At 39.0% G+C, this 21,642-nt stretch overlaps 1 protein-coding gene across 5 annotated transcripts in view; it reads right to left on the bottom strand.

Moving 5' to 3' along the window:
* The window catches only part of MACROD2 (mono-ADP ribosylhydrolase 2), an 862,160-nt gene that overhangs the window by 619,933 nt on the left and 220,585 nt on the right, over window positions 1-21,642 (bottom strand). Inside the window, exon 1 of one of the 5 annotated variants that reach the window (XM_072035277.1) lies at window positions 1,213-1,252. The exons of the other annotated variants lie outside the window; for them this stretch is intronic. Coding sequence (XP_071891378.1) covers window positions 1,213-1,237 — 25 coding nt within the window. The 5' untranslated portion in view covers window positions 1,238-1,252. Of the gene's footprint in view, window positions 1-1,212; window positions 1,253-21,642 lie in introns of those variants that run through there. 5 annotated transcript variants of the gene reach the window in all.

Genomic DNA, 21,642 nt, shown 5'->3' on the forward strand with positions numbered 1-21,642 from the left:
GGTGGAATATTGACTGAGAAGTCATTCAGCCTTTTTTTTTCCCCCATGTTCAGCAGATTTGCTATCAAACAGAAGATGAGTTAGTGTTGCAAGCCTGACTACTTGAAAGTAACAAAACAGCTCCATGAGAAGGCATTTGAAATTTGTTTAGATGCTATAGGGTTGGTCATTAAGAAACTAATAACATCCTCTTGATATTTAAATAGGTACCCCAGGAACACACAGAATAAAAAATGAAAAGAAAAGAAGTTTGGATAGCCATCTTCAATCTTTGCCTTCTATTATTCATAAACCTGTGGGTTTTAAAGGAGAATGTAATTATTTGGGGTTCTCAGAGAAACCTGGCCTAATTAAGTTTTAATTCCCAGAAATCAAGAGGTAAACTTCTTCCCTGCAAACGTGGTGCCACATTTCAGCAGCATTTCTCACAAAAGACAATGTTCTTTGGTAGCTCTGTAATGGATTTTGGTCCAAATCTGGCCCCTTGTTCGTACTGCAACAGGCCTTTGTGATCCTGGAGAACAAGCAACCTGCTTGTCTACTAGAAAGGCTTCACCTTCATCACAGCAATCTCTGGAATCCTCTGAAGAATTAAAAATCACTGCAGAATAGCTCTAAAAATGCCCCTTTCTTCCTCTAAAAATCTGTTTCTACTTACTGGACTCAGGATATGCTTAAACTTAAAGTGATGTATAAGTATCTTAACATTAAAATTGTATTACCTAGAGATCAGTGCCTTTTTAAAACAAACAAAAACAAAGAAAACAGTCAAATGGGTCAGAGAGACAACAAGTAAGTGGAAGAGTAGAGATTCATATCTAAAGCTTTTCTTAGAGTGTAAATGCTAGGGTGAGCCAGAAGACCCCAAGAGGCAGCGTCACTGTACTCGTTTCCACCAGTACATTCCTAAATTAGTTTCAAGATCATAATAAGCATTCCCCATGATGCAGCAGACAGGAAGGGGAGCAACTCCTTGCAATGCACAAAGCTCCTCCAGTCAGAAGACCACCCATGTTGCCATCAGCCTAGCATAAATGGCACTTCCTAAACACATTCTGATCTTGAGCTTTGTGAGAGGAAGAGTTAAAATTGAAGCATCACTGAAAGGCACTCAAAAATAAGGCCTGCACAGGGCAGTCATCACGACAGTCAGCCAGGTATTCATGGCTCTGCTCCCACTTCTGCTACAGTAGGTGTGATTGTTGTACTTACTGTTTCCCCAGCTCTTGCGCTCCATTTAGTTACACCAGGCTGGATACCGCTTCACTACACATCAAAACAAAACCTGCTCCAAAGTGAAGCAGCAACAGATTTACAAAGAACAAAACGAGGCATATTTTTTCAAGAGCCCTCAAATTGGATGCAATAGCACACAGTACAGTACAGAGGGTAAATGTGGTTATCTGAAAGGTCTGTTCAAAAATGAGGCTTTTGCCAGCATTCTCTCCTGAATACTCAGACGCATGAGTGAACCCACAGAAGCATCATGCTAACTGCAGCACGTACTTTGCCTTGGCACAGGTACGGGAAAACAACAATTAAGCTTTTGTCAAGCATATCCCTTTTCCAAAAACAAACAAATTGTTCCTAAATACCTGTGTTGCCTATGTGCCTCTCTCGCACATATAGTTATATAGCCTCCTTTCTTAAAAGCGTACAAACAGCCAAATTGCTTTGTTAAACAAACAACTGTGTTTTCTCCCTCTCTTACTTCCGATTATTCAACATTAGAAAATAAAATGACAGTTATTAAGCAAATGATAAATGTTATCTGTTCATACAAAGACTGCTTTAGTGAATCAAAACGATTAACAGTTCCCAAGAGGATAAATGTAATTCTTTTATAATACTGAAGAGGAAAGCTATGCGCACACACACACACAAAAAAAAGTATAGATGTTATTAAACTCAGGAACATATGCACAGTTCCCCCAGAAGAGGCAATGAACATTGCTGACCTAACACAGTGCAGGTTAAAAATCATTGTAAAAATAATTTAATATGTATAAGATTAGAAAACATGACATTTGATTTCTTTTCCTTATGTCTCAGATTCTGTTATGCTTCCAGTTGACTTTACCAAGTTGAAGAAATACTACAAATTTTATGTATAAACTTACCCTTGCACAATTTTTTTTCCCTACACAATATATTAAATGCCCTTTGTCAACAGCATTAAAGAATGGGAAATTAACTGAAAGTTACTTCTTTTCAAATACCCTCAACTCAACTCAGAAGATTCAGAAACTACAGAAGTGGAAGGGAAATATTTTGAAAATTCCTCTAGCATAGAAGACGACTGGAAACAATTGAAGTTATAATCTAGATGAAAATGTTCCACATTCTTCTGCCTTTTCAAACATGGCATTAGGATGTTTCTCTGATGTCTGTCGGAGAAAGAAACCAGCACGGCTTCTTCTGTGGAAGAACCAGCACGGCTTCTCTGTTTGGGGTAAAGCAGATCTCCTGATATCTGGAAGATATCCCTTGCTCTTACGATGACTTCCTCACCTACCAACACCGAAGTTGACAAAATGCCCATCAATGGATTCAGCAAAGACATAGAGAAAACGCCTTCTGATGTTTTTGCTATATCAGACCTTTTATGTATGTGAATAATAAAGTTTCATATCCTAAAGTGAGTAATATTCTACAAGAGAATCAGAACATGTTTTTTCCTAAGAAAGAACAGAAGTACTTCTGGATAATGAGACAGGAAATGTGTAAATCCCATCCTTCTTTCTCGTTTAGAGAGTTTAATAAAGCAGCACTGTACTGTGGCACACCAATATATTTTGGCAGCATTTGGAAAGATAGCACCTCCTGAGCTGTGAGTGCCGTATTTTACTGCACCCTGTCAGGTTAGATAAAAGCTGTCTGCAACTTTTATATTTTTCCTAGACAGAAGAGTTGCACAATATTGCCAAGAAGCTTTAGAACTATACACGCTAGCCTATCACTACTGCCAAACGCTTTTTAAAATTATATTTCCCCCCTCTGTCTAAGAGGCGTCCTGGCAATTCTACAAACATTCAAGACAGCACCGTGCTCTCCAGCTACTCTGCAACACCCATGGAGAGAGGGCCTTGGAGAGCCTGACTCTGGAAACCGAAGTCTTGCAAATTCTTAAACTATTTATTAAAAAACCCTTTCTACATAGGAAATTCCTTTTCTTTTTTATTTTTTTCATTTTCCATTTAGACAATAAACACCCTTTAAAAATTAAGTTCCTTCCTTGAAAACCAAACCCGAAAGGAGAAAGGCACAAGGTAAGAGGAAGAGAGGAAATTAGAGCACAGAGTACATACGGCAATTATTTTAGCATGTTAAATATGAATGGAGAGGAGAGAAACTCCAGTTAATAGCAACCTGATTATTCCAGTAGGGCCACTTAGCAATAGTGATGGAAAGATATCACTTGCTTAACTAATGTTTGTAAAGTACTTCACATTCCTCAGATAGAAGAACTACAGATACGCAGACTATCATCATCATTACACCGGTTGCCACTATGACTTTAGTAAATAATTAAAGGTTCTGACATGACTCCCGGTAGGCATATCATCATTTAACATCAAGGGGTGGGAGGAACTGACACGACCAATTCCCCTAGCCTGTATTTTATGCATAAGAAGGGATACCTTGTGACGCGGTGGGAGTGGGACCGCTGAGAGGGGCAGCTTGGTGCCAGTGTGGGGTGCTTGGCAGTGCTTCTGAAGAGGCTGCGGAGCTGGGTTAGGGCAATAAGCGATCTATAAGCTGGGGAGGTAAGCTGTAATCATACCGATCGGATTTCAAAGCAGCCTTTCTTATACAGAAATTTGTGTTGTTTACTTTGTTGGAATCTCTGAAAAAGCATCTTCCAGTCCAGTGCTCTATACCTTAAGGGGACAATGAGGCCTTTACCAGAAGCATTAATTAATTTTAATTACTCCTGCTGACATATTTTCTACAGAGTATAATGAAGGTACGTTTTATTACCAATTGAGGAATTTAAGTTGTTGTTTTTTTTTGTTTGGTCGTGTTTTTATTATTATTTTTTACATTAGAAAAATGTTTGATTATTTTAACAACAATGATTGAAGTAGGAAAGATAGGAAACATATAACAGAAAATGCATAAAATCCTGACTTTCAAACTAAGGAGGCATCTTCTTGAGTCTTCTTTCAGACCTTTTACAGTAAAGGGAATTTGATTTGACCTGTTTCTGCCCACATGATTCTGGCTACTCATCTATCAGACAGTACAAAAGTAGCATACAGCAGCATTGGGTAGCGGCGCAGTGAACAAGATGGAAAAGCCTGAAATGAGAATACGCCTATTCCAACACAGAGGATAAACAGTGAAGTTATGAGACACTTAATTTATGAGACTGCCATGTTTTTCAATGCTGAGGTGATTCATAAAATGATCTTGGGCAGACACGTCTGTCAATACTGGAACAAAGCTACATGCAAAAACATCACTTTAATTAAGTTCTTAGAGGATGTCCAGTGAGTTAACTCATATTAAATCACGTACAAAAAATGTTCTTATTTCACCTGACGTGTGTGTTTTCTTCCAGACATTCATCTTACAGGAGGAATACTAAAAGCAATGATAAAATGTTTTCTGTCTTCCTGTGTAGGAAAATGTTACTAGCAAGCTAGCAATTAAGTTCCACTGGATAATTACTGCACAATAGCTACTTCTATGTGGTACCCATGTGGTTGTATTCCTATATAAATATATATATATATATAAATATATATATATATATGCACATGTGTAATTCATCTCGAAGCCTTAGTATCAAGACGTTCCTTTAAAACATCTGATAATACGCCTGCTATAAAAGAAAGAAAGGAAAAAAAAACAAAAAACAAACAAACAAAAAAAAACACCAAAAAGGCATGTCATTAATTGCAACACAATCTGAAATTAATGGAGTTGATGTGTCAAAAAGCATCTCCTTGTGCTGAATGTGACCTTAAACCATGGCTGGAGCATGAAGGAGAAATGCAAACAGGAAAAGAGAAGAAAACGATCTCTGCTGCATGCTACACTACTGCAGAAACCTGTTCATATTGCCGACCCAAGAGCAAGAAGGGAAGCAAACCGGCACATGGCACTCACAACTGCTGGTGGGAAGGAACCCCGTGAGCTCCCGTAGCCCAGCCCCTCGCTCAGAGCAGGGCAATCTCCTGCTCCATCCTGGTTCCTCACACTTCAGGTGCCTGCAAATGAGCTGGTGAGAAAACCACCGTTTTGGGGGAGTGCAGCTCCTGCTGTCTCCGTGCTGCTTCTCCCTCTTGCGTCACCTGCATGGAGAGCACTCACAGCCACCTCGGAGAGCAGGAGAGCATCAGGAGGAGACTGGTCAGCTCTGAGAAGCTGTGGGGGTGAAAATCCTAGCCACTGCTTGTAACAGGTGACCTCCCCACGCTCCTCCCATATACACCCAATAAAAAAATGTGTTTCAGGCACCATGCTTTCCACTTAGGTAATGAGGAACGTTTTTCAAAACTACTGTCTCATCCTGACAGTATACTGCTGGCTTTATAAAAGTAATGTTCTTCCTGCAACTATATTTTCTTCACCTTGCCATGAACATTTATGAATTATTCATTAACATCATTTTTGCAAAAAGTTTGCCTTTCAAATTAAAAAGATCCCATTACTAGCATTATATTAAATACAATAAGAGAGCAATTTTCCACATGTTGAGGTTAGTTTTTTAAATGCATACTTCAGTGCTTTTCTGATTCAAGGCCAAGCTGTTTCTTGTACACACATCCTTCTATATTACTCATGAGCCAATTTAATGGCAGGTATCATGTAGTTTCACTGAAAGACTAAAAAGAAAACAAATACAATAATTTAATACATACTGCTATAATACGATGAATAGTACATTTTAGAAGATCATGCTAGGGAAATAATTTACATTGTATACTAAATAAAAAGGATCATACTCTCAAGAGCTTTTGAAATGTTACTTTCCCCTTGATGAATTACAATGCAATTTTCTAGCCAACTAATTTCACTAAAGAAGATAATGACTTGAGCAAAAGGCTAATCAACTGCCAATCAGGATTCCTTGAAGCACAGAATGTCAAATATTGAAGCAATTTTTACAAGCCATAAAAGCACTTAAGTTCCATGATATGTCATAAAACCTGTGATGAAAATCTGAAGTTGATGAAGCATTCTTATTTCTCCAGTGATATTCCTAAACAAACAACTTTCAACTTTAACCAAATCTTCCATTAATATTCAGACCCATTAAAGCAGCAGCATCACTACACAATTAGCTGTGTAAATGTCAGTCAGAGAACTAAACAGATTAATCATCCAGGTTGTTTTCTCTACCAAATGTCTCAATTGTAACGTTACTTAATTTCTTCAAGAGTGGAAAGTGAAAAAGGAAATAGTTTTAAAACTCTTCACTTATTAGGACAGATTTTTAACATGATAGGAAGCACTAATTGATCATGACAATTTACTGTTAATTTTCATCCGTTTAGTTTTTGTGTTCTGTAATATACCAATTAGACCCTTTTTTTGTAATTCAGCAGAAAATCTTTCAGAACTAAAGCTTCGTAATAAAACATTAATTGCAATCATATTTTCTTTATGAGAAACACAGGTCACTACTCTTTTATGTGTGGATAAATAGTATTCTCTGAAGGCAGCAGATAATTATTTTTATGTAGCTTGTTTCTTCCTTTCTATTTTTAAAGTCAATAATTAATTATTTGTCTGCGCTCCGATTTCACCAGCTTATGTGCTTTTCTGAAAAGAAATCAAGGCAGCTTGAACCTCTGTTACCCACTTGATCTTGTTATGGTGTTTTAACTTGGATACTTATTACAAAAGTAGAATGTTAACACTGATTAATGCTGGAGAAGAGGAAAGAACACCTTTAAGCATTCTAAATCAGCAATGCTTTCAAATTCCAAAACTTTTGGACAGCAGGAAGAAAAGCTGATAGTCCAGCCTAACATCCTGAAAATCTATATCTAAAAATTGAGTACACTGCATAATCACAGAAGATACTGGAAATAGGGTTATAGATTAGAGAGTAAATCGAATGTTTTTAAAACAGGACTTGCGTGCCAGCTAAAACTATTCAACTCATTTTTGGTCTTTGAACAATTTAGGACTATACCTAAATAAAAGCAATTCAAGTCATCAGATATTTCATTAAACTACCATATTTCACCCTGCTTCTAAAATCTGCTTACAGTACAATGCCTATATTTACAAGCAGTTTTATAAGCAGAATTGGTAAAATTCCTGTGATTATCTTAAAAAAGAGCGGATACAACGTATGTTTAACATGTAACTCAAGACCACAGTAAATACAAATAACAGTTGAAGCACTTCAGAGTTCCACATTGCCTTTTCTGGTCCTCACACGAAGTCTCCCTCTCGGCTGTCAACATAAGCCCCTCCTCAGGTGAGAAATAAGAAGAAATCAAATTGCTAGGAAGTGAGGGTGACAAGCAAAAGCATGGTGCTCTCTTCCTGTTGTGGGAAGATGAGAGGATGGGATGTATCAGCATGGCACAGGAAAGGAAGCCAAAGAAAGACATTTGACCTCAAGCCCTTCAACCAGAAGGCAATGCATTGGGAAATTATCACTGCTAACTTTCCCCAGAAAACTAGAAAGTAAAGTTGGACACAACTGGAGTCCAAGCAATAGCATCGCACCAGGGAACAGAACAGAGAAACCATTCAGTTGCAGAGGAAGCCTGTGGTCTGTCCATGGGCAAGGGCTGCCCTTGGTCTTCTGCTACCCAAAGAGAAAAAGACCCATGTCTGCAAAATACTCTCTTCTAATCCCCAGAGCAGATATGGGTTGCATACAAATAAAGACGTACAACCTGCTTCAACAAGCTAGCTGCTTCCAGCTGCTGGCAGGAAGACTTCCTGGAAAGTGCCTTGGTAGCTGCTGTGCTTTGACTACTGCCTAACCCCAAATTCATAATCATCTCCCCATTGTGCTGGGCTTTCCAGGCCTGCTTTCTACATCTGCTTGTTGTCTCTTGTCCTGCACTTACATGGTGAGTTCTTCAGGGCAGGGATGGTCTTTTATAGTTCCATGTTGGCACTGAGAGAGAACAGTAGTGCCATAGTCACTAATTAGAGCCACTTGGAGCTACAGCAACAACAAAAAAAAAAGAGAACAATTTAAAATCCTTATCAGACATCAGAGGCAGCAAAGCGGCAGGATACAAGAACTTGCCAGCCAAGCAAGGACTCTTGACAGAACAAAGCAACAGATAAGCAGCCTTCCTGCAAGAGAAACAACTGCATCCCCTGCTTACTGGGCTTCCCATTGCCCTTTCGTTTCTACAAACTGGTGATGAATGCTAGAGGAGCCAACATATTTGTCAATGAAGCAAAAAGCAAAGAAAGAAGAATTCAGAAGTTTCTTAGGAAATGGACCAATTCCTCAGCCATTAGAGCAGAGACAGGAAAAATTCATTCTTTTTTTTCCAAGAGTCATTATAAAAAAAATACATATATATACATGTATATTTATAGACATGCATACATGATGTGTAGGTACCAATACATACAGAATACCCATACGCAGGAAGAAAATTATAAACACAGTCCTTTCCAAGATTCTAGGTCTTCCTCTGTTTGCTGAGGAATTCTCTCTCAATAAAACTACTTAATGCCTTGTTATGATTTTTACCTCCTGACTATCTACCTACCACTTTGGCATCAACCAGTTTGTTTCAGAGAGGGAGGAGGAAGAACAAAGCTAATATTTGCTGACGGACCACTGCTTGCTCCAACTGGCCTTCCCAAGTCCTCCAGATCTCCCAAAAGCTATCAGGTGATGACAGAGTCAATCAGCTAATCATCCAGTTAAAATAAATCTATTAATTTGAATTCTCACTGGCCAAACAAGCACAGAGAGGGCACAGCTGGAGAAAGACACTTCTGTTCGCTGACCTGCTCCGTGTACAAGCTTGTACCTCAGGAATTTCAGTCGCAGACCGGGGAAGAACCTAAGAATGGGGAAAAAAAATCTGCAGGCAGCAAAATATTAAATAAGTAACAGCACAGTGAGACACTACGTGTTCTATATTCTTTGGAAATTAACTCCAAGAACATCCTTCTGTCTCGCCAAACACTTGTTGAATGCTTAAGTATTTTAACATATCAGGTTTATTAGATCACTGCTTGGAGGCCTTTCCAAGAAAACTGATCTGGTAAAGCAATCACTACTTCAGGGAGCATGGCTGATCCGCAGAAAGCCACATGTGCTCGAAAAGCTTGACTTGTTTTGAAACAGTCACTGGAAGGGCAGGGTGGAAGAAGACAGAAACAACTGTCATTAAAGTCTGGATTTAAGGAAATTGGGAGAGGAGAATAAAGGTTCAGGAAGGCGTATCAGATCTAATAAAATTAGAGTCGTAAGATGAGTTATTTTCTAATAACTTATATGGATACTGTAAATAAAAAACATAGCTAGGACCGCAGCAGACTTTCCAGTGCAATGTAGCATTTCCAGATGCTTCTATCTTTTTCCATTGTTTTGCTTCTCGGACTCAAGTGAGATAGACTTCTCGAGATGGTAACATTTTAAAAATAATTGAACCAAACAGTTAATCTGTGCCCATACAGAGCTGAAACACGCAATTTTTACATAGTAAATTGCTGTCTCCTTCTTCACAAACTTCTAGGATTATATTACGTAGGTATGATTAGGTGTGTAACTGGGGTGGCAGGGACGGAGTAGGAGGCAAACAAAAATGCCGAATCTTTCGTGACTTATGAAGCAAACTGAGAAAGAGTCAAGGCAATGCAATTTTACAGCTGTCAGAACATACCCCAGCTCAGCCTTTTCAATAGCACCGCTGAAAAGTACTTGCACGCAAAGCAATTAAAACGACTAAGTGATGAGACTTACTAAGGAGATCCTACAGACTTGCTGAGGACTTTGAGATTTTTGTATGTACATATGCAGGGCACAGGTACAGAAGAGACAAAGGTGCTTGCTAACATGACAAACTGTTTTCCATGATGACAGAAAAAGGTGTACAAGTGACATTTGCATGAGTTTATATGGCCATGTATTCTGCCCCTCATTTACTAGAGAGGTTTCTGACTCCCATTTCTGACAGAAACGCTTCACACTCTCTGGCTATCTAAAGGCTGATGATGAAGCAACCTTTATGCACCAGAGCGTGGTATCTTTACATGCAGGGCATTTCAGCTTTCAAGGCCAGAAAGGAATACAGACTGTGCAAATATTACCCCAAGATCACCTGCCGTCACGCAAATGAACAAAGGAAAACTGTTTGCAAGAGAGATCTTCTGAAACCAACTGGGTGCATTAGCCAACAGACAAGACACTGATTTTTCCTACTGTATTTCATGTGTGCTTTCAGTTTCTATCCCTCCTGGCTTGCCTGTCATATACATTGCTATTGATACTTTCTCCTTCCATTTTTCTGTCTCTGCTCAGCTTTGCCGACAAAAGAATGGCTTTTGCCATCTGTCTCGCTCTGCTTCTGCCACCAGGGAACAATGTCACTGGCTAAGCCTCGTATAAAACACCATAAAGATCTAGTGAGCCATGGGGCCCTGATGATTCGGGGACGATGGAGCGGCATACAGCCTATTAGCATGATACCGCTGCCTGGCCTCGCAATAAAAACACAGAAAGGGCACGTATGCCCCAAAGACACATTGTTGTACATCATCCTGTGCCTCTGTTGAAGATAACAAGCTTCCATGACAGCGTGAAGGGACTATCATAAATAAATGGCATTCAAGTGAACCGGTTGTGTTGTAGTCCTACTTTCCATTTATTACTGATTTGTGAGGCTCTTTTCTCTCAAGCGCGACGTTGCACGACATCGCCACGACACACGCGCAGGCCCCACGCTGGAGGAGATGAACCTGTCTGGACCTGGCCCTCCTCAGTGCTTTCAGTGCAGGCTCCGCACACTTGCACTTTGCTCACAGCAAGGAGTGGACACAGGCACCTTTTTTCAATACAAATTGGAGACAGACCTAATAACACCACCACGAGCAGAAACAGAAAAGCCATATTCAACATCAGGTACTAAAAGCTACCTAATATAATTTCTATTTATTACTTAATTTAATTTTTTCCAACTGCTTTTCCTTGCCATGACTTACCTACTTCTCATATTTCAATGTGTAAGTTAACCCTCTATTTAATCAATACCTAACCACATTGTACAGAGCAACAAACCTTGTTGCAACTGCCCACTGATGAGAACTAAATGCCTAATAATTGAGCACTGCATTAATTTCTGCTTAAATTTGTTTCCTCTTGGTGATTGAACATCTGGATAGATAATTTTCACCAAAAAGCTCTATCAACAAGATGTTATGCTGAACAAACCTGAGGTATGTTTCTGAATGTAGTTTCTTAAGTATAAAAACAAGAGATATACACGCTGCTGCCAAGAGACCACAAGTGTAATTCTTTCTGTAGATAATGTTCTCTTTTCTGCTTTCTAAAAAAATCATTGATCTAGTTTATGATTCAAACTCTAGATAAGTGCCTGAATATTCTGTCTCACAACCCCACACCTCATTTTAAAATGTAGGCACTTTAGGGATAATGACAATCTGTAAGTAGTCAAAACATACTGTGTATAACATCATAAAACTTGGTATCAATGATGGGTGTATTATGAGATGCTGTATTATGAGATACACTCTTACAACACAATAGGAGAGGAAAGCTCCGTGAGTCCAGAGGCTATATGACAATGGTTAATTTCCAAATTTACAGTAAGCAGCAATGTCAAAACTCCTCTCTCTTCCTTTTATAGCCCTTCTACCTTTGGCTCGCTCGCAGAAATACCTCAGTCATGTTAATAGCACTTCAGGGGAGGTGCACCCATGAAATGTACCTGTACAGTGATGCTTTTTAATAGCCCTTAACAAGGAACAGTACTGAAAGTTTGATCTGGACATCATTCCTAAGTGGTAGCAAAAAATGTAATGTCCATTACACACTTTAGGGCAGAACTCCTACTGACTGCAGAAGTAACAAAGCAGCCAGATACAGAAATTAATGGTGAAGGAATCAATTTGCCTCTCTCCAGGAAAGTAAAATCTATTTTGGTAAGGATTAGCCTCGTACAATTTATAACAAAACACTGGAAAAAAAGAAAAAAACACAAAGGTAACTAATTATTTTACATACCCAAGAAGAAATGTCTGCCTCCCCCACAGCACACACAAGCCAAGGGTACAGCTGAGAAACTCTGAAATTGGGCAGAGTCACTTGGCATATCACATGCACGTGAGGAACAGACACTGGATGTGAAAAGTAGAATTCACAGCACTGAATTCGCTCAGAATTGTGTAACTTGAAACAGATGAAATTTGGGTAGCTGGGGCAGTGAAGCAGTGCTAGGTTTGCAGAAGGTGGACTTCCAGGAGGACTTCTCATGATAAAAGGGAGCTGCCAATGGGCACACACTGCAGTCAGGGATGCTTGTATTCTGAAACAACCAAGCGACAAGGATTTGGACTTAATTTAGTGGCCAACCTGCGCTGCTATATCTATGCTGCAGTGCAGTGTACAGATTCCTACAGTTACAGATACTTAAGCTACTCTTACAATCCCTTTGGTAGCACAGAGTTAAGCACAAGTTAACCAGTTCGGTGTTTGTTCTTCAACGGATTTTGCAGGCTTTGCTGGACTCCCGGCTCCAGCAGCTATCAGTTATTGCTAATGCCAAACAAGATCTGCCTTACCCTATAATCAGAGCAGCGACCGCAGTCCACATGTATCCTCAGAAGACAAGAATGCCAAATTTAATGGAGGAAAGAGGGAAGCCACAACTGCGTTATGAGAAGAAGCGGATTTTGCCAGAAATTTTAGTATCTACCCCAGATCTTAAGAGCAATCCTCCTGCCCAATGATTCCAACAAACTGTTATAATCTGAAAGTGGTTTTATTGCCCCAAAACTGACACTGACTGATCTCTTCTTTCACCTGAAAGAGATCTCTTTTGAGAGGCAGCATTTTATTCTGCTTCTGCCTCTAGGTGTAAAGTTACAGTGCCTGGCCTCAAAAAGGCTCCGAAGGGAGCGGGGAGCCAGGCTCCCTGCTGGGAAGGGGCTGATCCCTCCTGGTGGCCCCGGCAGACAGGAAAGGGGGGGATGCACAGCACAAGGCAGTCGCAGGGGCGCGAGGCCGGCAGCCTGCTCTTCGAAAGCTTCTTCCCATCACCCTGCTGCTATCAGAGGGCACCGAGTTGACTGAAACCGAGCATGAAAGCAGGAAGCTGCCTGCCAGGACAAAGGGGGGTATTGTCTATAAGCTCCTTTTTATTTTTGTTCTGTCTTGCCTAATCACTTCAAGTTTTCTCTGTCAACGATGGGAGATACTATAGCTCACACTGAAATGCAGTGTGGCTTTTTGGCTTTAAAGGCTCTGCTGTTGGGCAGACTGCCTTCCCAGCTCTGGCCAGTTCAGGGTCTCACATCAAATTCACCTCTCCCTTCCCCCACTGTAATCCAATTTACACACCACACAATTATGTAGGGTATCTCACCATCCTTAAAAGCAGTATTGTTTCTGCAAGCGCTTCTTCCATTCCAGAAAATACTTATTTCTGCTGCGCTAAGCACAATCTCCAGCAGGCACCATTTGCCAGAGCAGGTCCTGGAGGTGGGCAGCATCTGCGGGCTGAAGGACGACCTCACGCTAAAGGTTGGCCAGCGTTAGGTGAGACTCCTGGTCACCAGGAAAATGGAGGAGCACAGCATCTTTCCAACACAAGCAAACCTGCTTTGCACCTATAGCTTTTTGTCCAAAGGGCTGTTGTACCTTGGAAATTGGAAAGTAGAGAAAAAAAAAAAAGCTTCCTCACCATACAAGTGAAGATGGAAAGGCAGATCTAGGAGAGGGACCACAACACCAGCTATAACAAGTCACCTCAGAAGCCCAAATTACATTAAAAATAGGCTGGGAATGGAAGATCAATAGTCTGAGAACAGGGAAATACATTTTCCATCTTTCAGAGTAGAAATATTAATAAGAAATCATATTTTTCAGGTTGAAAAAAGACACAGTAAAGAACATTAATCTCAGCAAAAATTTATGTAAACCCCACTTGAAATAAAAAGCAATCACCACCCATTGTTAAGAGTTACAATGTCAGTAGCAGTACAGCAGAGTCATATTTAAATGTCATAACACAAGCAGAGGAATTCTGCGAATATTATATTTATAAGTTGGAGCTAACCTCATTAACTGCCTGCAGCATTGCTTCAGTTCATTACATGACACAAACAGAACAAATTTATAGACGTGCATCTAAAATTACTAACAGGTATAGCTATACTTCTGTGACTACATCTTCGCTGTGCTATTTATGTAGCCACAAGTCAAGTTCTACTCGCCTTTTGATTGCAAGACTGTATTTGTAGGATTGTTTAAAATTGGTTTCAAAAATATGATTTGACTTCGAAGTTACTTATTAAGATTTTGTCTTTAGCTAACTTGTACAACTAACAAGTCATTAATAGCTAGGATAATTTTACAGGAAGAAACAATAAAACCACAGATAAAAATTAAAAGGAAGTCAATAGCACAAGAATGATATTAACTACCTGAGAAATACTGGGAAGTTCTCGAGGACAGAAATTCAAACTAATTACAGATTTTCCAAATCTAAAATGGTCTGCACAGTGAAGCTGAGCATCTGGTTTTGAAATCACAATAGATGCCTGTAACTGAAGAGTGACAATCCTTACAAAAACAACCTAAAGAAATGCTATTAAAAACCCAAGAAATTAAAAGCTAAATATACATGCAAAAATATTTGTATCTGCAGATGTTGGCATCAGATCAGTTTGCAGCTGTACTCCTTTGCTGTCATTAAAAAAAAAAAAAAAAAAAAAAAAAAGATAATAAAAAAATCAAACCCTAAGACTACTTTTTTCTTTCATAACAACAATCTTTTGTCTTGGACATAGCAGCAGCAGCAGGGGGTATGGTTTAGTTAGGTTGTAATTCATCTCCTCTAAGAGTTATCTGACAGACCCGGCGTGAGGTGTCACTCCTCGATTCGCCTGGGAGCTGGTGAAAGCATTTTTGTCTCTTTTTTTTTTTTTTCCTGTCCCTACAGTATAAGGTGTCAGGAGCTTCCAGTTTATTCCTCAGCTTTTTCTGGTATCTTTTGTCCATTTTTATCACTTAGCATTGTACCCTCCCATGAGTCTATCCATTTTTGATGAGATCATATGCCACTTGTTTGCTGAGGGTCTGTATCTGCGAGGTGCTGAAGGTGCAGCATCGGGCAGTATCCTGCCTACACGATACTCTCGTGTCAGGAGAAGCCAAACATCACTTAACACCACAGAGACTGCCATTTACCAACTCCCTGGGGGCCTGATCACAAGATGGTGACAAAAACATCAAATCAAGTGCTGTGAATGCACATCCAGGAAACTCACTGCTGCTCCCTCTCCCCTAATCAAAGCGTTAGTATTTTATTTAAATATCTGTATAAATGCCAGGTGGTTTTCTAGTATCCTTTCAAAGTAATAATAATTTTTTTAAAAAATATGAACATATGCCTGAATAAAACTAGGGAAAGCAACAGCTGAGGCCTGTGGCTCCAGGACAGGCTCAGATGTCCAGCACTGTGTGTCAGTCCTTAGTGTTTGGGACATAACAAACCAAGACCTCAGAGCTGGGCTTCCCAGGCACACCAAGCAGAGCATCCATCAGCCTAAGCGCGAATCAGCCAAGACACTGCTGTTTGGACGCCGCCACATCTGAAGCCTACAAGGAGAAATGGGTCACAATCTGGTAACTCGCTTTCCCAATGGCCACAAAATTGATACAGCAGTCGAGAGTGTGCCCTCCTCCCACCAGTCCCTACAACACATGCAGAGATACCCAACGTTAAAAGACTCTTTGATATAACCAACAAAGCCGAGTTCCAGGGGGGGTTGAAATCTGAGTCCAGAAGTTCAGATAGAAACGAGGTTCAAAATTAACATTAATTAACTACTGAACAGCTTCTGACACAGGATGCTGTCAATTACCTAGGAACATATGCAGTATATGCATATATATATATGTAAATAGTGGTTTTTTGTTTGTTTGTTTGTTTTTGTCTTTTCTTGTAAATTTTGGTATAAAATGTTTTAATAGAAAAGGTATTTGTGGCTCAAAAATAGCTACCAACAGAGAGGGGTTTCGATACTACCTGTGGCTGCTAGGTTTTTAGTTGAATTTAAGAGACGTAAACCTTTGCAAACAAACAAATTGTGCAGTTCAAGCACTGCAAAATCTCTAAAGGAAACTGAATAAAAAAAAAAACCTTGACTCCAGTAATCTGTTCATGTTCTGGAAACTGTTCTAACAAGACACACCATAGATAGATTATTAAAAAGGGCTGGGTTGGGGTTTTTTTTTTTGGTGTTTTCTTTTTTTTTAATTGTTATTAGTCATACAGGTAAAGTAATATCTTTATTTAAAATATGAATCATAAGCTGACACAATGCATTAAAATATCCAGGCATTTATATGGCACGTCTCACCAAGCAGCTGACAGCGAGATGCATCAGACTATCGTCTGAAGTCTGGTCTCTGGGGGAAAGCGGAGCACTAAATTGAACAAAAAGCTATGACAGCTTTTGCGGGACAATCCTGAACATGCCGGGAGATGGAAGAGATGACCTAAGAAGTCTCATCTTCAAAGTGAGAACCTCAAGGGATTGAAAAAAAGCACAAAAAACAACCCCTCCTCAAAAAAAAAAAAAAAAAGGCAACAACAAGAACAAGTTCAAAAATTGTAAAAAGCATTTCGTTGCAGAAGGAAAAGAATAATGGAAAAACTTGGCAGTAGCTGCTTCCAAGAAAGGTGATGAATAGCTTCATCTGGAAATGATGGTTTCTTCACCTTAACCTTCCCTGTCACAACCAGGGAGCGAGCACAGCTGCCGCAGGCTGCCTGGGGCGTGAGGACTTGCTCCTTCTCCCAGAGAGACTCCCAGCCGAGGAGGAAATTTCTCAGTCCCCTGCTTCTTCTGTCTACAGTGGAGATCGCCCATAAAAAAAAAAAAAAAAAAAAAAAATTCTCTAGGGGTGGCTTCCATTTGCACCCTTGGAAACTGCTTGCCTTTTCCAAATTTCCGCTGAAGGGAGCTCTACCTCTAATTAATTTGTGGGCTTACTTCTGGTGGCAACATGATGTCAGTGGGCATCCGGCAAGGGAGGGCACAGCTCCCAGGTAACACACCGGATGGAGGCACAGTGCCGTCCTCAGCAGTCAGCAATGGGCAAGCAAGAAGCAGAAACATTAACACATTTGAAACATCAAAAGTTTAAAATGAAGCCTAAGGACCAAGTAATATATAGTCTGGGGTTATTTTATGTGCATAAATTTTTAGAACTGAGCTAGTTAAGTAAGTGCCAGGGATAAGTCTAACCACATTTCTCATCTTCTCTAGCTGTTTTCAAAACATAATTGCCATTTACCTGGGAGGGAATTTTTTTCTCCAGCCCAGCCTATTATCTGTACCCTGTAGCTGTAACAACGGCCTATAATGGAGTTTTCTGGTTACAGTTTCTCTTCTAAAAGCAAAGGGCATTTTCACGCTGCAGATAACTGTGTTATCAGAAGTTCTGATTTACTGAATACAAAGTCAATGATATTATAATTTTTCCAGGCTTACAAGCGAGGCAGCATTCAGCTCTATTTAACAAAGCTTTTTCAACAATGAGGCAACATTTGGCTTTAAGTCTGCCATTCAAACAGCAGCTTACCTTCGGGAATGAAGAGAATATTTCTTTCCCAAAGCCACAGTTTTGTGATGACGAGAAAGTTCCTGTTAAGCATTGATGCATATAACTAATTTGGACAAGTTAGGAAATGTACTCTTAGTTCATTATCTGAAATTTACAGTATTTGTGGGGAAAATATCAGTTATGGCACAGATTCTCATACTGTCATCTGTTGATCACCAGCGCTTAGCAAAGAGGTTTATAGATAAGCTTGCTATTATCTGATAGCAGTGCGTCCTCTTCAAATGTTGAGCTGCATTAAGAGACACAAAACAAAACACTCCTGAAATATTTATTTTCCTTCTGAGCAACTGCTGAAGTATTGATAAAGCAGAAAGGCTGTACATAAAGTCAGAAGTGGAATGCATAGCATAGATACCCTAAAGTACTGCTACAACATGGTCCACACTATGAAACATTTGCAAATCCTTCACTTGGAGAGCAGCAGGATGTCCACTGGCATGCTCTATACAGGCAGGCTTACACAGAAACACAAACTCTTTTATGCCACATGGACTGTAAGCAGAAGAAATGGACTGAAGGTACGAATGGGGCAGACCAGCTGAAAATGTGTAATAAAGGGAAATTATTCCACATATATTTCAGGTATGGGTCTTCTCAGCACACAGCCTGATGAATGTGTCACTGGCTACCTAGAAAATGTTCACCTATTACATCATAATTCTGTTTTAAGAAGACTATTAAGGTCGTATGGATAAACACCTGCAGAGTTAGGAAATGGCAATTTGAATTTTAGGCATATACCCTTGTCTCAATCCTCTGCATTGCACTACATGGGTTGTTACTTTACCCCAAACGGCATCTCCCTGACTCAGCACAAAGAATGGACAACACCAACTATGCAAGGTTTTAATTCTTTCTATTCAGCATGAGGTCACTTCTTGTTTACTTTTCACTTTACTTTTTCCTTGCATGCTTCTCGAGACCAGCCATGAAAACCAAATTATAAAAGTATCCTGCTAGGATTCATGACATTTGTCATGGAATTATCTGTGTGCTTAATAACGCTCCTCGACTTATTTTCATACTAATGAAATAGCACTGTTATTTGCATTTGTGAACTGCATGGAAACGCAGTTGCCGAAAAAGTCTCTTTTATCTCTGAAGGAGCCAAATGTTCCACATAGATGCATTCTTTCTGAATGTATTTAAGTCTGTACATGCAACCAGTACTTAGAACTTGTCCAAGTAATACAATACTATCGTAAGGGGAGCAATTGCTCATCCTGTTGCCAAATACCATATTTGTACTCTGAAACTCAGGGGTACTAGAGCTATTTAAGGAGACGAAAAATTTGAGTCTTATTCTCGGGAACTGGAAAGCCATTTTACCTGAAAAATATGAAAAATGAATAAGCTTGGCAAACACCCAGCAATGAATATTTCATTTTAAACAAATAAGTGAGTAAGCTTACAAGCAATAAGAAGATGGGAATGAGCCATTTTAAATGTATTTGCTTTTAGCTCTACTTGTAAAAATAAATGCTACTGTAAACATTTTAACCGTTTTCCCTTCGGTATGATGTGAGTGGGTAGAACCACTGTGGGTAGAACCACTGTACCGTACCGAGAGAGGCAAGGGTGAGTCCCCTCGTCCAGGATCATCACTGACCTGTCCTTCAGTTTCTGGTGCAAAAGAGACTAATACGTCCAAGACACTAACAAGCTTGCATTTGTCTGTGATGGGAACCACAGAAGAACCTAAGACAATTGGAGATACCCTATGCTAACAGTAAATTTCAACACGTATAATAAATATATAAAATATATAAAATAATTCATATTAGAGCAACAAGATTTTCCCTTTAAAGAGACTATAAGAACATGAATAATTTAATGCCCCCCAAAATCCATTACTTTCATACACTGTAGCAAAATAAATATTTTACAAACAATGAACTTCCACCTCTTTGCCTTTGAATTCCTTTTCATCTCCAGTTCTAAACTGTGTTAAGTGTTGCTTCTTTTCTTGCTGAATTAATATCGTGCTGAAATGCCAGAAAGTATCAGCACAAATAAAATGATCTGTTCACAATGTGCTTCCCCTTTAAACTGACTTAATTAAGTATGTAAATTAAATGATTTGTCTCGAAAGTTTCTGAATACGCATTTTAAAAAAATCCAGCATACAGAAGAAGTCTATTTAGGGTCATAAAGTTGGATTCAAAATCCATATTCCCATAAAAGACACCATGACCAAATAAATTGCCATGTGCAACAACTAATTCAGAGAACGAGATCTGTTTAATTAGTCCATTAAACCAATGTATACAGTTGTGAAATGTGTGTCATTAGAAGCCTTCATCTTTAATCTATTCTGAACTGGTTTTCAATCTTTTCCACAAGGTATCAGCAGGTCTTTAAGATCAAGTATTGTTAGCAAATGTTCTTCTGATACAACCCATCTGTTAGGTGTTAGTGCTGATCTTTTCTCAACATTCATAAAACAGTCTCTTCTCTATTGTAGATTATAAATATCAGCAACTGTGCAGACACAGCTTTGCTTGGATCTGCCAAGACCCTCATTCCTGTCAAAATGTTGAGCATTAATTTCCAGTAAAACCAAAGGAATTCAAAATGGGTTTAAACTCTAAGGACTTGGAAGGTTCTCAAGTGTTTTGTGTTTTTCTGATGTTAAAAGTATAATCAGCAGATCACTTGCTATATGATAGGTCACAAATCTAGTTCTGTACACATTTCATTGACAAAAACATAAAATTTTATAATTAATATATTTTGATGATGCTCACTTTATCAAAAAAGAAAAAGTGGCTTGGATACAAAGCTGCCTATTTACATTTTAGTCCTTTGTAGTCTTTAAACACTACAGAGAGTTAACCTAGACATAAACAGCAGTTATGCATTGAAAGATGAAGCTAAAATAGCCATAAAAAGGACAAAGGAGGAGGAAGCACGTTTTTCTACATCTGAGGCAAAGCAAACAATTGAAACAGTAATTATAGCCTTCTTCTTTAAAGGAGACTTTAGACCAATTGTCCTGAGGCCACTGAAGGAAGAATAAGATTTAGTTACAGTGGCCATTTGATACTGCAATTTATTGCTTGATGTATTTTCCTTGAAACAAGATATTTGAGAGAGCCAGTTGCTTGGTGTTAAAAGCTTAATTTTCAAAGCAAATTTGAAGAATGATTCCAGATTTTGACATGGCCAGTCTTCTTATTACTGCTCACATATTTTCCTTTGGCTGTGAAAACAATTCCAGATTCTCCTTTCATTTTGACCATAGCAAATGAATAATGTGTCCAAGCAAGTGATACAGTTAAAAAAAAAATAAAAAAATCAAGGTCAGGCAATTCTGCTCCTTTATTCTTTACTTATAACCTATATTAGCATTGAATTGTTATTAAATTACATTCTGAAATAAGCTTATTTAAAAGCAATTGTTAAATTCAAAACAAAATGCTGTACTTAGAATATTTCCCATTGTTATTTTTTTCAAAAAATAACTAGGAATGCCACAGACATACTTTAAAAAGCATATTTGATTTATGTAATGAATGGACAAAAAGTCAAAACCAATTCAATGTCTATGCATAACTATACACACACTCACACGCATATTTTTGAAGACTCAGTACATATACAAGAGTCCAAAACCTTCTTTGGGAATCTACGCTACTACAAATATATTCATTAGTTTATGGTTGAGATTTTTCAAACATGCAGTACTGATTTGATTTTAAACATATTGAAATAAATTGTCAGAGTGAAGTGATCTGATGCGGGCAAGTCTAACCTGCTGCTTGCCCTCAAGTCAGGGAGAGCTGACAGTGCTTTCAACCTTTGGCAGAAAGGCTTGG

This window comes from Anas platyrhynchos, chromosome 3 (assembly GCF_047663525.1).
Source record: "Anas platyrhynchos isolate ZD024472 breed Pekin duck chromosome 3, IASCAAS_PekinDuck_T2T, whole genome shotgun sequence".
Lineage (NCBI taxonomy): Eukaryota > Metazoa > Chordata > Aves > Anseriformes > Anatidae > Anas > Anas platyrhynchos.